The sequence below is a fragment of the Ambystoma mexicanum genome, chromosome 3p (assembly GCF_040938575.1).
Source record: "Ambystoma mexicanum isolate Mex_15411 chromosome 3p, UKY_AmexF1_1, whole genome shotgun sequence".
In the NCBI taxonomy this organism is placed as follows: domain Eukaryota; kingdom Metazoa; phylum Chordata; class Amphibia; order Caudata; family Ambystomatidae; genus Ambystoma; species Ambystoma mexicanum.
This window is the reverse complement of record NC_090925.1, coordinates 262001800-262019347: the sequence shown is the minus strand read 5'-3', so window position 1 is coordinate 262019347 and position 17548 is coordinate 262001800. Positions and strand designations below refer to the sequence as shown.

General features: G+C 47.4%; 1 protein-coding gene across 2 annotated transcripts in view; it reads right to left on the bottom strand.

Annotated features, from left to right (window-relative positions):
* The window catches only part of SLCO4A1 (solute carrier organic anion transporter family member 4A1), a 948198-nt gene that overhangs the window by 532194 nt on the left and 398456 nt on the right, over nt 1-17548 (bottom strand). For both annotated transcript variants that reach the window (XM_069650753.1, XM_069650755.1), the window contains exon 4: nt 16811-16932. In XM_069650753.1, the coding sequence (XP_069506854.1) occupies nt 16811-16932 (122 nt within the window). The remainder of the gene's footprint in view (nt 1-16810; nt 16933-17548) is intronic.

Here is a 17548-nt window from a genome sequence, read left to right as displayed (position 1 = left end):
TGCGGTACAGTTATTAGCTCCCTCCCCATTCCCATTGAGCCCTATGGGATTGCCTTTTTCAATGGGGACTTACCGGTCCCTCCAGGATCGGAATGGACCGGTAAGTCCCCATTGAACCAGGTCAGAGTCGGACCCGGTTTTGGAGGCAGCCATGGCGCAAATAGCGCCATGGCTACCTCCAAACTCGGAATGAGGCCCCTTGTCTCCAATTTGATAGTCGGGGGCTTTACTACGAAGTTGGCCAGCAAATTTCTTTTTTCTGTTCTTGGCTTGGAGTAAATGTTCTGCTGCTTCTTTGAAGGCCTGGGAAATAGTTGTATGTAAGGTTTTAACCGCTGGCATTTCCAAAGGGGTTGGGGATGGGAGATCCAATTCTGAAGTACGTGGGTGTCTACCATATATAGTGTAGAAAGGGGTTTGTCCAGTGCTGGTGTGTAATTAATTATTATAGGCATATTCAGCTATCCATAACAAGTCCTTCCGATTTCTTTGCACTTGATGTAACATGCGACATAAGTATTGCTCGAGGGTTTGGTTTGTTCTTTCTGTTTGGCCATCTGTTTGAGGATGCTGACTTGTGGATAGTCGAATGTCAATTTGGGCCATTGAACAGCATTTCCTCCAGAAGTTGGATACGAACTGACTACCTCGATCTGAGATCAAGACCGAAGGAAAGCCATGTAGCCATACAAATTCCTCCAGGAATACTTTTGCTAAATTGGATGCATTTGGAAGACCCTTAAAAGGAATAAAGTGTGTGTCAGGACTCGACTGTGGAAACTTTGGCATTACTGGAAAGGTAACGCTGTGTAGAGTTCCCTGTGGAGCGGTCTAGTCCTCACCCATCATGGCAGCCATGTGTATAAGACCAAGCCCCGCCCACCGCCCGGTGCGTTGTATCTGTTTCTCGATACTCCATGGCTAATCTCGCTTAGCAGCCATTCTCAGCCTTCTTAGTTCCTTTTTCTCTCTCCCTTTCTACCGGCCTCCTTCCCTGGGCATTCCCCTCTAGTACTCGTATTTCCTTTCTATTTTGGCATTCTGCCGCTTCTATTTTCCGCCTTGTTTTGCTTACCTGTCGGCGTTCTCGCCTTCCTAACTTGCGGTTCACCCTTGCTGGCTCCGCCTTCTTCGCGGCTCTTCGTATTCAGACCTGTTCTTTTTGTGGGATCGATCTTATACTGGTATGTGGGTTCTTATGATTGGTTTCCTTACCTTTTATGCCATTTCCGCTTAACTATCCTCGGAGCCTTCCTCTTCTGTCCCGCTTTCTGCAAGTTCATTTCCTTCCGCTTACCAACGGCAGAGTCTGATGATTCCAGCCTGCCACCTGTCCGACTCCTTGTGACTCCGCTGCCGCCCAATTCCTTTTTCTCTGTCTCCTGCATCGGATCTGCACATCAGAGTGATATTGTTCCCATTGTTTCAAGATCTGACAGCCCACTCTCCTGGAATTTCTTCAGCCCTTTGTTTTCCATCTTTTGGAGAGTCTAACAGACTACAAGGACAATACCTCAGGTTTTTTTTTTACGCCTGTCTGGCTTTTTCCCTGACCATTGGGGTTTGGCTCCTCGGAGTCCCCCAAGCCAGGTCCAATCCCTGTCAAGGTGGCCTCTGAGGGAGCCAGACCTTATTTGCATGATAGGAAGTCCAAGGAGAAGCCAACAAGAGAGACTTCCAGACTCCCAAAGAAGCTGTCTTCCTCTTCCAAGGACAGTGACATGGAAGCATTAGGTGAAGAGCAGGGGGAGGACGGGGCTCGGCTTGACAGTGTGCCATTTTAGAGAACAAGTCTACAACTACAAAGATGGTGTTGAATCCTTGACTGGGAGGTAGATCTGTAATGAAATCAAGGGACAGTGTGTGCCATGGTGTGGGAGGAATTTCCAATGGTTGGAGAAGACCAGCTGGTTTCTGCTTTTGGGACTTAAAGTTTTGTGCACACACACCGCAAGATTGGATAAATTGTATGATGCCTTTACGCCATGTGGGCCACCAATAGTTTTGTTTTACTTTAGCTAGAGTTTTGGCAATTCCAGGATGACCTTCAATCAGGGAGTCGTGATAACCCGAAATAACCTACTCTTGTAAATCTTTACTTGGCAAGTATAGACGGTTCCTAAAATATGGTAACTGGTCTTTAATGGTGTAATGTTCTCCTTGAGTACACCACTCTTGTGAGAAAGTGGGATCCATTAAGAGTTGGATCTTGTTTTGGAGTTCACCCTGTGTCAATGTTGTCGTAAGACCCAGGAGTTTGTCTTCTGGAATGATGGCTACTGGATCTGGAGTTATGTATACCTTTTCATCAACACCCATGCGGGACAAGGCGTCAGCTTTTCGGTTTCAGACTCCTGGCCGGTAGGTGATCACATAGTCATATTCAGCGAAGAAAAGAGCCCACCGCAGTTGATGGGATGATTGAGCCTTTGCTGTTTTTAGGTATTGCAGGTTTCGATGATTAGTTATGACCGTGACAGTATGTCTAGCACCAAGGATATAGTGTCGCCAGGCCTTGAAAGCTGATTTTATAGCCAAGAGTTCTTTGTCTGTGATAGCATAGTTGAGTTCGGGAGGTGGCCAATTCCTGGGTCCCTTTGCGAAAGAACAGCTCCCATAGCCATACTAGAGGCATCTGTTTCAACTATATAAGGGAGGTCTGGGCGAGGATGCTGTAGAACTGGAGCAGAAGTGAATTTTTTCTTAAGTTCTTGAAAGGCCTTCTCTGCTTCTTCGGTCCAATGGAACTTTTTATTGTTTTTTCTCAATAGTGATGTAATTGGATGCACTATTTGGGAAAAATCTGGGATGAATCAGCAGTAAAAGTTTGCAAAGCCCAACACACTCTGGATTCCTTTAAATGAAGTTGGTGTTGGCCAGTTAAGAATGGCATCTACCTTGTGCCTATCCATTCTGATACCTTTTGGTGTAAGGATAAAACTAAGGAACTCCACTTCGGTGACATGAAAAGAGCATTTTTTCGAGTTTAGCATACAGTTTATGTTGGCTGAGTTTAGTAAGGACGGAGTGGACATGCCTGACATGGTCTTCTTTTGTAGCAGAATACACTAAAATGTCATCAATGTAAACCAGGGCGCAAACGTCGATGAACTCCCGCAAAACATCATTCATAAAATACTGAAATGCAGTGGGAGTGTTGCAAAGTCAAAAGGCATTACCTGGTATTCATACAAGCCGTATGTGGTACGAAAGGCGGTTTTCCATTCGTCTCCTTTCTTCACTCGAACAAGATGGTATGCCCCCCTAAGGTCCAGTTTGGCATAGATTTGGGCGTCTTTGACCTGATACAATAATTCGGAACTAAGGGGCAGTGGATAAAGTTTTTTTTACTGTGATCTGGTTTAATGCGCGATAGTCGATACAAGTCCTCAAATCTCCTTTCTTCTTAGGTACGAAGAATAAGGGACTAGGTGCCGGTGATTTAGACGGGCAGATAGATCCATTTGCCAGGTAATGGTCAAGATAAGATTTCAAATGGAGGTTTTCTGGTTCAGTAAGTGCATAGATTCGGCCACAAGGAATTTGCGCACCAGGTATGAGGTCGATCTGACAATCGTAGGGCCTGTGCGGTGGTAGAGTATTTGCTTGTTCTTTCTGGAACACGTCTTGAAATTCTTGGTATTCATTTGGTAGAGTACTACTCACACCTAGTACAATCGCCGCCGTACTGGGAGTAGCAGATGTACATAAGTCTGTTTTCCCCTTTTCTTGGTAATAACAGGTGCGAGCACAATCATCGGAAAAGGCCAACTTCTTGGCACGCCAATCTATTAGAGGGTTGTGAGCTACCTACCACGGCATCTCTAAGATTAGTCGAAACTGAGGAGCTTTTATGAGATCGAATGCAATACATTCTCTGTGTCCATCCTGGCACAGTAGGGTTAGTGCTGCTGTACATTGGGTTACTGGTCCGGAAGCTATTTCTGTCTCATCAACAGTAGTAACTTTTTCAGTAGTCAACTTAGAACAGAAGGGAAGCCCCATCTCTGCTGCCGGATCTTGGACTACATAATTCCCAACTGCTCCACTGTCTATGTATATGTATATGTATGTATCCTTGACGGAGTGACAAAAGTTAGTTGTCTAATGATTGGCCTTGGGTATGACGAGCAAAGAGTTTTTCCATTTCCATCTGGAAACCCCCAAAGTCATGTAACGGGTCATCTTGACTAACCAATGGTACCGACCAATCCGCAGCACTGCCGCTCAGATTTGGCAAAACAAAAGCAACCTGCGCTTGGTCGTTAGGAAAAGCCCCAGGTCTGAAAAGGAAATGAAGATGACACTGGTTCATGAACGTTGCGTACTTCTTGGGGTCCCCTGTAAATCGTTCAGGTGGAGCTAAAGGAACTGCCCCAGGAAGGGTTATTTGTACTGGATTGGTAGAAGTTGGTACAGGTGCTGGCGGAATGTTACCAGGCAATGGGGTCTGTCCTGCCTGTGATTGGAGCAATTGTCTACTTATTTCGTCGGTACGATCCTTAGTAACAATCAAATCCCTCCTAAGAGCATTGGTTTCTTGCCTGGCTGAATGTACTTCAGCGTGTAATTGTCCCAACAACTAAACTAACTGGTCAGTCTCTGAAGTCTCCATGACGCCCAGGTGGATAATATTATTGAGGCTTTGTGTTCTGTTATGCTCACCTGGTATCCACAGGGAGGCCACCCAGCCCTGGTTGGATGATTTGCACTCTTGAACCCTCTCCCGGGCCTTTGCTAAGGCCTCTGGTTAAAGATGGGTCTGCAATATAGGAGATCTGGATTCAATACCAGATTGTCTTTATGTTTTCCCACCTCCCTTGGCCTCAACTCCTTCCTCCCCCTTGGGCCCTCTCCTCACCTTGATATTGTAGAAGGTGGATTCTACGTCCTGCTCCTCGTGGCAGGGGCGCGTAAATGTGGGGGGCGAGCAGCGACCAAGTTACTTCACTGGTGCAAGCCCCCCTGTGGGAATTCAGGCCTGCTGCGACTCCGTAGGTTTGCTGCTTTACAGACTTTATATGCAGTTCTTATGTTCCTCTTAGTTTGAATAATGTCTTGCTTCTTTCCTTTTATGTATGGAAAGGTATTTTGCAGTTTTCATGCAGTTTGAAGATGAACATGGGCCGGTAGGCGAAAGCGTGGTGTGCTCGATGCTGTCCGGTGTGTAATGCACGATGCGCGGCGCTGTTTCGCCCTTTTATATTGCTAACCTGTGTCTTTTCTCTCCTTGCAGGTTGCGATGTTCCTCGCCGAGCACCGTAATGTTACAGCAATGATACTGACCAGGATATGACAACCCAGGTAAGAATTGTGTGGCTTTCTTCATTCGGAAGGAAATGTGAGTAAACACTTACTAATGCTGTCTTTCTTTCTCCTCTTTCCAGGTTATGGTATTCCAGGATGCATGCAGTGCCGGATGATGGAGTTCGTACCTTCAGGGGAGTGGAACTGAGGTCGGTGATGGATTGAAGACAGGATACTGTTCCAGGTAAGTTTCGAAGTGTTCTTTCTCTCTCTGCAGGTCTTTGGTTTCAGGTAAACTGGCATCAAAGAACTGGACATGGTGAGCGTTACGCTGCCCACAGCAGAATAACGCAGAGCATGCTCTGCTGTTTGGGTGTGGTTTAAATAGTCTCAGGTAAAGTAGTCGAGGTAAAATAGTCCCAGGCCTGCCACACCCAAAGTAGTCCAAGTAAAGTAGTCCCAGGCCTGCCACACCCAAAAGACTAGACTGCATAGCTCCTTCCTTGTTTTCCCCTTTTCTTGGTAATAACAGGTGCGAGCACAATCATCGGAAAAGGCCAACTTCTTGGCACGCCAATCTATTAGAGGGTTGTGAGCTACCAACTATGGCATCTCTAAGATTAGTCGAAACTGAGGAGCTTTGATGAGATCGAATGCAATAGATTCTCTGTGTCCACCTGGGACATTAGGGTTAGTGCTGCTGTACAATGGGTTACTGGTCCGGAAGCTATTTCTGTCTCATCAACAGTAGTAACTTTTTCAGTAGTCAACTTAGAACAGAAGGGAAGCCCCATCTCTGCTGCCAGATCTTGGTCTACATAATTCCCAACTGCTCCACTGTCTATGTATGCTTCGACAGCATGCATCCGAGACGGTGGTTGGTGATTGATCAAAATTACTGGTAAAGCAAAGTGTGAGGTCTGTGGCTCATCCTTCTCCCTCGACAAGCGGACCTTGCCGGGCTTGGTAGTTTTCCGACTCCTTGTTATTATCTTCCTTCTCTATGGCTCCAGCAGTTCTCCTTGGTGGTTTCACTGGACATTCTTTGAAGAAGTGGCCTGATTTTCCGCAATATAAGCATAATTGTTGTTGCCTTCTCTTGTCTCTTTCAGTTTTAGTTAAAGGGGGCCATACACCTCCGATTTGCATGGGTTCTAACGTGTTTCCCAATGTACATGGAACATTATCCTTTGACCGGACATACACAGCTCGAGTGTCTAACCTTATCCGGTCCGCTTTTCGGTCTTGTTATCTATGATCTAATTGCACCACAAGGTTGATGAATTCTGCACAGTCTTTAGGTGGGTTAACCACTTGAGCAAGGACATCCTTTAGTTCCCCTTTTAGACCCTGATGAAATAGTGTGGTCCTTTTTTTCCTCAGGCCACCCAGCTTCAACGACTAGTCTGTTAAATGTTGCAATATATGTAAGTAAGTCTTGACTTCCTTGACGGAGTGACAAAAGTTAGTTGTCTAATGATTGGCCTTGGGTATGACGAGCAAAGAGTTTTTCCATTTCCATCTGCAAACCCCCAAAGTCATGTAACGGGTCATCTTGACTAACCAATGGTACCGACCAATCCGCAGCACTGCCGCTCAGATATGGCAAAACAAAAGCAACTTGCGCTTGGTCGTTAGGAAAAGCCCCAGGTCTGAAAAGGAAATGAAGACGACACTGGTTCATGAACGTTGCGTACTTCTTGGGGTCCCCTGTAAATCGTTCAGGTGGAGCTAAAGGAACTGCCCCAGGAAGGGTTATTTGTACTGGATTGGTAGAAGTTGGTACAGGTGCTGGCGGAATGTTACCAGGCAATGGGGTCTGTCCTGCCTGTGATTGGTGCAATTGTCTACTTATTTCGTCGGTACGATCCTTAGTAACAATCAAATCCCTCCTAAGAGCATTGGTTTCTTGCCTGGCTGAATGTACTTCAGCGTGTAATTGTCCCAACAACTAAACTAACTGGTCAGTCTCTGAAGTCTCCATGACGCCCAGGTGGATAATATTATTGAGGCTTTGCGTTCTGTTATGCTCACCTGGTATCCACAGGAAGGCCACCCAGCCCTGGTTGGATGATTTGCACTCTTGAACCCTCTCCCGGTCCCTTGCTAAGGCCTCTGGTTAAAGATGGGTCTGCAATATAGGAGAGCTGGATTCAATACCAGATTGTCTTTATGTTTTCCCACCTCCCTTGGCCTCAACTCCTTCCTCCCCCTTGGGCCCTCTCCTCACCTTGATATTGTAGAAGGTGGATTCTACGTCCTGCTCCTCGTGGCAGGGGCGCGTAGATGTGGGGGGCGAGCAGCGACAAAGTTACTTCACTGGTGCAAGCCCCCCCTGTGGGAATTCAGGCCTGCTGCGACTCCGTAGGTTTGCTGCTTTACAGTCTTTATATGCAGTTCTTATGTTCCTCTTAGTTTGAATAATAATGCCTTGCTTCTTTCCTTTTATGTATGGAAAGCTATTTTGCAGTTTTCATGCAGTTTGAAGATGAAGATGGGCCGGTAGGCGAAAGCGTGGTGTGCTCGATGCTGTCCCGTGAGTAATGCACGATGCGCGGCTCTGTTTCGCCCTTTTATATTGCTAACCTGTGTCTTTTCTCTCCTTGCAGGTTGCGATGTTCCTCGCCGAGCGCCGTAATGTTCCAGCAATGATACTGACCAGGAGATGACTACCCAGGTAAGAATTGTGTGGCTTTCTTCATTCGGAAGGAAACGTGAGTAAACACTTACTAATGCTGTCTTTCTTTCTCCTCTTTCCAGGTTATGGTATTCCAGGATGCATGCGGTGCCGGATGATGGAGTTCGTACCTTCAGGGGAGTGGAACTGAGGTCGGTGATGGATTGAAGACAGGATACTGTTCCAGGTAAGTTTCAAAGTGTTCTTTCTCTCTCTGCAGGTCCTTGGCTTCAGGTAAACTGGCATCAAAGAACTGGACACGGTGAGCGTTACGCTGCCCACAGCAGAAGAACAAGTTACTTCTTACCTTGTAACGTTCTTTCGACGGGATGTTCCTCCGACGTATTCCTCATCTTAGATATCTCCTTCCAGCTCTGCTGGCCTCGGAAAAATTTTTCTCTCTAGAGGGCGCTGCGCGTCGACGTCCTCCGAGTCGATGTCCCTCGACAGCCGGCGTATCGACATCGACGTCATCCTGCCTATAAAGGCTGCGCGCAGCGTCCGTTGCTCATTTCCGTTTTGTAGCCCACAGTAATACTTTCTGGACTAGACTAATCACCCTGAAGGAGCGTAAACTGCAACAACACAGGAAGTATAACTGCGGGGATGGATGGGAGGGCCGATGAGGAATACGTCGGAGGAACATCCCGTCGAAAGAACGTTACAAGGTAAGAAGTAACTTGTTCTTCGAAGGGATTGTGTCCTCCGACGTATTCCTCATCTTAGATAGGCTCCCATAGCAGTATTCTATTATTGGAGGAGGGAGTACTGACTTCACGCTGTCTTCTATTGATGAATAGAATGCAGTACAGCCCTTCCAAACCTAGTCTCTTGACTGGAGGAGGAATCCAAATTGTAAAAACGTATAAAGGTATGGACTGACGACCATGTAGCGGCCGCACAGATGTCTTTAACCGGCACGCCTCTTTTGAGGGCCGATGAAGCTGCAATACCTCTGGTCGAATGAGCCCTAAGGTTTTGAAGGGGCTCTTTCCCTGCCAGTTTATAACATTCCAGAATGGCTAGAATGATCCATCTGGAAATGGTCTGCTTAGTTATTGGTAACCCCAGCTTGTGCCCTGCGTAACCTACAAACAGCTGGTCTGCCTGTCTTATCCCGGCTAGTCTACTGATGTAAAAACTTAAAGCCCTTCTAGGGTCTAGCCTGTGTAACCTCTCTTCCTCTTTCCCCGGGTGAGGAGGAGGATAGAAAGATGGTAGGGTAATCTTCTGAGTGATATGGAATTCAGAAACCACCTTTGGGAGGAAATTAGGCTTCACTTGTAGGACAACTTTGTCTTTGTGAAATATTGTGTGAGGGGGTTTACAAGAAAGAGCTTGTAATTCGCTCACCCTTCTAGCAGATGTAAGTGCTATTAATAAAACAGTTTTAAGGGTAAGGAATCTTAACGAACAAGAATGGAGTGGTTCGAAAGGTGTGCCCATCAGGAAAGTTAGTACTAAGTTTAAATCCCATAGGGGAACTTGGAATGGTCTTGGGGGATAAACATTGGTTAACCCCTTTAGAAACTGTATTACCAAGGGAAATTTGAAATAGGATGGTTCTTCCGCAGTGCGCTTAAAGATGGATAGTGCTGCGAGATAGCCCTTAATGGTGCCAACTTGAAGGCCTGAATTTGCCAAATATAGTAGGAAGGACAAAACCATTGGTGTACCACATGAAAAAGGGTTGATATTCTGTTCTCTACACCAGCTGCAAAATCTGTTCCAACGGCAGCGGTATAAAGACTTTGTTGCTGGCCTCCTTGCCGAAAGCAACACCTCCATAACATCATCAGGGAGGTCCCAATCCTTGTACCTCAGCCTTTCAGAAGCCAAGCGTGAAGGTTGAGGGTTTTGATGTCTGGATGGAGACCCTGACCTCCCCTCTGTGAGAGTAGGTTCTCTCTGAGTGGAAGTCGAATTGGAGGGCAGATGGACAAGTCTAGAAGGTCTGGGTACCACGTTCTCCTGGCCCAATCCGGGGCAATTAGGATCATGGTTCTCCAGAATCTTCTCAACCTCCTGATCATTTGAGGAATGACAGGGACCGGTGGGAACGCGTACAGAAGCGGAAACTCCCAGTCCACTATGAACGCGTCTCCCAGAGCTCCTCTCGGGGGAAATTCCCTTGAGCAGAACAGGTCGCATTTCCTGTTTAGGCTGGTGGCGAACAGATCTACCTGAGGGGTTCCCCGAAGGGCGAAGATCTCTTGAAGGACTTCCTGAGCTAGCTCCCACTCGTGGGAGACTGTGCTCTGCCTGCTCAGAGCGTCCGCTGTCAAGTTCTTCTCTCTGGCTAGGTGAACTGTCGATAGAGAGATTCCTTCTTGGATTGCCCAAAACCAGAGCTGCATCGCCTCTCTGCACAGGGGTAGTGATCCTACGCCTCCTCTTTTGTTGAGGTAATGCATGGCCACCGTGTTGTCCGTCATTATCAGGACGTTCTTCCCTTGTACAGCTGGCAGGAATGCCTTCAGCGCAAGTCTGATGGCTCTCAGCTCTAACAGGTTGATATGTAGTCTGGACTCCGATGGAGACCAACGACCGCTGATAGTCAAGTCGTTGGCGTGGGCTCCCCACCCCGTGAGTGAGGCATCCGTGACTACTGTTATCTCCGGCCAGGGTTGCCAAAACTGTTCTCCTTTCAGAATGTTCTCCTGACAGGCCCACCACTGAAGGTCTCGAGCTACTCTGTCGGGAACCTGAAGAAGATCTGTCATTCTCCCTGAGAATTGTGACCACTGAGTCCTCAGTGCCCACTGGAGGGATCTCATTCTCAGGCGAGCCTCTGGCACTAGGAAAATGCAGGATTCCATGAGGCCTAGCAACCTCAAAAAGTCGAAGGCTGGGAGACGTTGGGCATGTTGGAACTTGGTAACCATCTGTAGAATATCTTGAGCCCTCACCTCTAGTGGCGAGGCTTTTCCCAGGGAAGTGTCCAGGATCGCTCCTATGAACTGGAGTCTCTGCGATGGTATCATTTGTGACTTCTTTAAATTGAGGGAGAAGCCCAGTCTGTGAAGGAAGTGGCACACGTGATTTAGCTGGATCTGAGCTTGTTCCGAAGAAACAGCCCTGATCAACCAATCGTCCAGGTAGGGGTAGATGTGAATCCCTTCCCTCCTTAGACTTGCAGCCACTACCGACATTAACTTGGTGAAGACCCTCGGGGCGGAGGTCAGCCCAAATGGCAGCACTCGAAATTGATAGTGAGAGTTGCCAATTGCGAACCTCAGGTATTTCCTGTGTTTGAGATGGATAGGCACATGGAAATAAGCGTCCTGAAGGTCCAGAGATACCAACCAGTCCTGGAACTGAAGGGCCTGGAGGATCTGAGAAAGAGTGACCATCTTGAATTTGTCTTTTCTGAGGAATTTGTTCAATTCTCGCAAGTCCAAGATGGGTCTCAGTCCTCCGTCTTTCTTTGGAATGAGAAAGTAAGGGGAGTACCAGCCCTTGTTCCTCTCCGCTACAGGTACCGGTTCTATGGCACCTTTCTCTAGCAGGTCCAAAATTTCCTGCAAGAGGAGCGGATCTGGAGCTTTCTGAGAGCTGATCCCCGGTGGATGACTCTGAGGTATACGTAGGAAAGGCAGGCAGTAACCTTGGGCAACTGTTTCCAATGCCCAAGCATCTGACGTGATAGCCTGCCATACCGCCAGATGCTGAGTCAACCTGCCTCCTACAGGTGTCCTGTGAGGGAAGTCCTCAGAGTGGTTTTGGGGCGGCTGATGCAGATGCTGATGGTAAAGAGGCACCTGCTGTTGCTGCGGCTTTTGAATATCTACCCCGTCCACCTCGGGTAGTTCTTCTTTGTCCCCTTTGAGCCGGTCGTCCTCTACCTCTTCCGAATGCGGAGTAGAAGCGAAAGGACTTGCCCCTCGCAGAGGTTCCTGTGGGACGAAAAGGAGTCTGACGGATTGCAGCTCCTAGGGATTTTGCTGCTGCTTTTGAAGTTTGCAGTTTCTCTAAACTGTCATCCGCCTTTTTCCCGGACAAAGAAGAGCCATCGAATGGCATGTTCAAGAGCCTGGCTTGCACATCTGGGGCAAAACCAGACTTTCTCAACCAAGCGAATCTCCTGGTTGATGTACTTGCCGCCATTGCTCTGCTGATACTGTCAGCCGAATCAATGCCCGTCTGGAGGGATTCGCACATAGCGTCTTTACCGTCCTGTATAATATTCAGGAACGCATCCCTTTCTTCTCCCTCCGGCATGCAGTCAGCCGCTGTAGAAGCACACTCCCAAAGTGTATGGCTGAACCTAGCAAGGGTGCAAGTAGCATTAACAGATTTTAACGCCATGCTACATGCTGAAAAGACTTTCTTTGCCATAGCATCATATTTTTTATCGTCCCTGTCCTGTGGGACGGTAGGATAAGCCGTCTTGACATCGGTAGAGGATGCTGCCTGTACCACCAGACTTTCTGGGGATGGGTGTTTAGACAAAAACTCCGGGTCTGTAGAGGATACCCTGTACTTTGTAGACAGTTTTTTATTTACTGCTGGTACGACATCTGGGGTTTCCCAGTTTGTCATGATCTTCCTCTGAAGAGCTTTATGAAAAGGCACCACAGGATACTCCTGTGGGCCTTTGTCAAGAATATCCGTGAGGTCATCTTGTTGGAAAGATTGTGAAGGTGCAGACCACCCCATGAATTCTGTGATCCTGGCCATTAAGGCTCTATAGGGGGTTTCAGCATGCTCCCCCGGGTCTGGCCTAGCAAAATCCACCTCAGGGGAAGTGTCTAACCCACTTGCCTCATGTAAGGATTCATGAAGATCCTTTAACCTGCGTTCTTTAGAGGAAAATTCCTCTCTAATTGGGGTTACAGGTCCCTGCAACTCAAATGTGTCTTCCTGTTCAGACAATTCACCCTCTTCCAAAATTGAGGACATAGTTCTCAATTGTTCTGAACTCATAAAGGGAGTAAATCCCATTTCCAAGGCAGAGGGTGCTGAACTTGTCATTATCGGCCTCGAAAACGTTGATGTCGTCGACGCCGAAGTCGAAGGCTTCGAGCGTGGCGTCGAAAACAAAGGCGGAGGCCTCGATGACCTCGACAGAATTGGGATTCTACTCGACAATCTCAAAGCCATCGCCATCGAGGACCTGGGGATAGTCACTGGGTGTGTCGTGACCGTGACTTTTCTTGGCGTCGACGCCGGTGTCGAAGCTGGCGTAGAGTCGACAGACCCGTGTGTCGAAGGTCCCTTCGACAACGGCGTCGAAGACACCGACCTCGGTGTCGACGGAACCCTCGTCGACGGCGTCGACGGAACCTTCGAGGAAGGTTTGGAGGTCATAGTCCTACTCGAGGGTTCGAGACGCGCTCGAGAGGTTTCCTTCGCCGGGTACTGCGACTCGCTGCGTTTTTGACCTTCGGGTCTTTCGACCAGAGCAACGCTCTCGGCAGTCTTCGAGGGGGTCGAGGCCGCTTTCTCGAAGACGCTCATCATATTTTTGCGGAATTCCTCCCATTCAGCCCGGGAACTATGTTTCGTGGGGCAAGGGATTCTTTTTGGCGAAACAGAGGAAGAGGAAGACGGATAAGGGGATCTTCGACGTCTCCTCTTCGAGTGCTTCGATCTCGAGGAGTGATGGGACCCACTCTGAGACCTGGAGCGCGAATGGTGACGAGGAGACGAGTGTCTCGACTTCGTCGACGAAGAAGAAGCTTTAAAAGTCTTACCTTTCTCCAGCTTCCCCCTACGCTCCTTCAGGGCCTTAGCTGTCATGGACATACAGTCCTCGCACTCCGAACAATGGTGTTCAGCTCCCAAACACCACAGACAAACTCTGTGAGGGTCAGTCAGCGACATCTTTTTCCCACAATCTGGGCATTTTTTGAAGCCGGATCGAGGAGTTGTCGGTTCTGACGAGGAAGCCATCGAGTACGGATCGAATAACTCGAGGTAAATAGGATTAATCTGACAAGAACTGAGCAACGGTATTCCGAGGCACTGAGTAAGCGCGGAAAAACGGAACTGTACAACGGACGCTGCGCGCGGCCTTTATAGGCAGGATGACGTCGACGTCGATACGGCGGCTGTCGAGGGACATCGACTCGGAGGACGTCGACGCGCAGCGCCCTCTAGAGAGAAAACATTTTCCGAGGCCAGCAGAGCTGGAAGGAGATATCTAAGATGAGGAATACGTCGGAGGACACAATCCCTTCGAATAACGCAGAGCATGTTCTGCTGTTAGGGTGTGGTTTAAATAGTCTCAGGTAAAGTAGTCCAGGTAAAATAGTCCCAGGCCTGCCACACCCAAAGTAGTCCAAGTAAATTAGTCCCAGGCCTGCCACACTCAAAAGACTAGACTGCATAGCTCAGTTCCTTGTAACTGAGCTATGTGTGTGCCTCCATGTTGGCTGAACCCCCCAAGTTAAATAGTCCCAAGTAAATAGTCCCATTCTAATGTTGGTCTTCATGATGGTTATGAACCTGGCGCCGTAGGCGACAGGACTGACTCCAAGAGAGTCTTGGATGAGGTTTTAATGCCTTTGACCTGTCCCTAACTGGAATGCTGACTTGCCAGTGAGGGCTAGGGGCAAGGGTCATGACAGATTCCCGCATGCTGGTGCTTATGTAGGGATAGAGCTGACTACTCGCATATCTGGTGGGGATGCCTTCGAATACATGTATTTGGGACAAAGTGTTGGGCTCGACCAAGGAACTAGAGGGGGTTCACTGTACCAAAACGCCCTTCTTATTCTGGTTTGGGATGGAGGAAACGGGGGAGAACTGTGCAGGTTGAGGGGTTTGGCAGGGCCCCTGCTGCTCGCAGCACAGGCCTGCCTAGTGATGAAATGGAAATGTGCTCGGACTCAATGTAAGAGGGAATGGATCAATGTGCCACTGAAAGTATGCACCATGGAAAGAATAACCACGGGACTCCACGGGAGGGCCGCGCCTCATGAGAGCACCTGGGGGAATTTATGGTGGGAAAATGTGGTGAAGATGAAGGAAAAAAATCCACTCTTTGTGTTTGTAGTCTGAAAAAAATGTTGTGTCAGCCACAATGGCCACTGGTACGAAAAAGAGACTTCTTTTACTAGCTAGGTCCAATAGTTGAGAAGATGAAGCTGAGCACAGGAGCTCACCTGGATGTGAGATCTTGACAGGTCAGGATCCCCTTTGCAGGGAACCACAGGTGGCAGTCAAAGGTAGCTTTGTTGCCTGTTCAGCATTTGAAAGAAGTCTTTACAGAAAATAGTGAGTGAAAGTGCAGAATACCTTGAGGATTCCGCTTCAGGATGATGCACAGTTCAATCTAAAGATGGCTTTCAAGGGCAGGTCCTACCCACCTTGGTGGCTAAGGACCAACTGAATATTCAAAGCATATGAATCTACACTAGATCCAATGCTGGAGGAGATCCTACTACAATAAATGTTCTCTTTATCATGCTAGATTATTTGTTGGAACTAGGGATGTATCAGGTATACAGAATAAAGGATTTTTATTTTAGTAAATATGATCACATAAAACAAGCAAACTTCCCTCAGTACTTAGTAGGCTGACCTATTTTAAAAACAAAATGAAATGTGTTATAGGATACATTGCTGAAAACCTGTTCAGACATGTTTTATTATTATAGGTACAGTACTGAAAACCAAATTAGGGTCCTTGTTATGAGTAAGATGCTAACGGTAGAAGAAAATATGAAATACCTCATATTTGTAAAATACCAACTAACTATGAGTTGGAATAACGTGTGATATTTATGGCCTGGGGCACATAAAAAAGTTGCATCTTGTAAATTACATATACAAAAATATATGGTATTTAAAATACCACATGTTTTCACCATTTCCAACATATTATTAATGAGGTCCTGAGAATGCTGTCTTCAAGAATATGTACTTACAGTACATAAATGTAGGCCGGTTTTTAAACAGAGCATCGTTTTTTTACCATTTTGCCACATGTAGAAATAGAGCAGAAAGTGACTTAATGACACTGCATCAAGTAAAATATCAGGAGAAGGAACTTTCACAGTACACTAGCGAAAACATGTGAGCATGTAGGAAAGAGGCAGAAGACCAAGGCCCACCCACTGCCAAAGGAAAGGCTCTTTAACAGTGAGAATGACTGTGCTGTGCGGAAAACTTGTGCCAACATGGTCCTCTGAACCAAAGTCAACATTTTTGCATTGAAGTCCGTAACAATGCGATAATTGCTTCACGTTGCTTACTAAAACATTGAAAGGGCGTTCTCATTCTGGTAGCCATGATGGTGGCGAAGGAGGAATTTGTTTTTCAATCATGTCATAACCTCTAAGAAATTGGACAGGTTCCAACAAATAGTAGAGCTTTGTAGTCAAAGGACCCTGAGTTGTCATTGACCTGTGGTTTGTATATGCATTGCCAGGAGGGAACTTACTTTGAATAGCACGTTCATTTCTTGGATTTACATCAAATAGCTCATTAGAGCAGCATCATCAATTTTACTCCTCACATTTGCATTGATCCAACCCACCCACATACAGTGCCTGATGTCTTGCAGAGCCTTAGGCCCTCATTACGAGTAAGCCGGTCCGGGAAAAATGCCGGTAAAACAGCCGGGACAACCGGCTAAGGCTTACTCTGAGTCTGCCGGTAGGGGCAGTGAACTACCAGCAGGTCTGGCCTGCTGGTTGTTCAGGCCCGTACTGGTCGACTTTTCACTGAAGCACCGGTAACGTAAGTAACTATGGGACTCCACAGGAATAGGAACTTATTGTTCCGCTGCAACCTGTAATATCCCGTAATCAATGGGATATTGGATGGCGGAAATGGTAAGGCGAGTTTGCCGGTGAGCCGCCAGTCATACCGGCAGCTTACCAGCCAACTCATAATGAGGGTAGTGTTGTTTCTATACAAGAATATAGGTGTGAGTACCTGGAAGTCGTTGAGGATAGCCAAGGATTGGAACAGAGATCAATAAGGCGGCTGCACCGGCTCCGAGGAAGCCTATCCACCAGGCCCCAACCCAGAGTGGATTCTCAGGGGTGAAATCAGTGCTGAAAAGAAACAAGAGAAGAAATGGTTAAAATGTGAGATTAACCACTTACAACACTGACATTCATCCAAGCAGGTGCTTTATTTGGGAACTCACGTACAACACATTTTCCTCTTCAAGAAGCTCATGGTCTCTTCTGTTTATTCAGCCTTGTTTCTGTCTGCCCTTTACAGCATGTTTACTTCTGACACATTATTTGGGCCTCATTACAAGGTTGCTGGTAAAACCCGCTGGTAGGCGGCAGATTACCAGCACCCCCGTAACACTGCTACCGGGATATCACAGGCGGCAGCGGTACAGTTATTTCCCATTCCCATGGAGACCTGTAGGACTCCATGGGAATGGGAAACCTGAAGCACTGGTACCATTGTTAACGGTGCTGATGCTGCAGTGAAAAGCTTGCCAGTAGGGGCCTGAACTCCCGGCAGATCAGGACTGCTGGTAGTTCAGTGGCCCGACCAGCATACTTATAGTTTGGTGGTCTGGAAAGGGTGCCGGTACATTACTACCGGCACCTTTATTTCCCGACCGCCAAACTCATAACCCGGAGACAATGAAGAAGGTTCCTAGGTTTAGCTTTTAACAAGGGCTGTAACAAGCATCATCAGCATTATCAC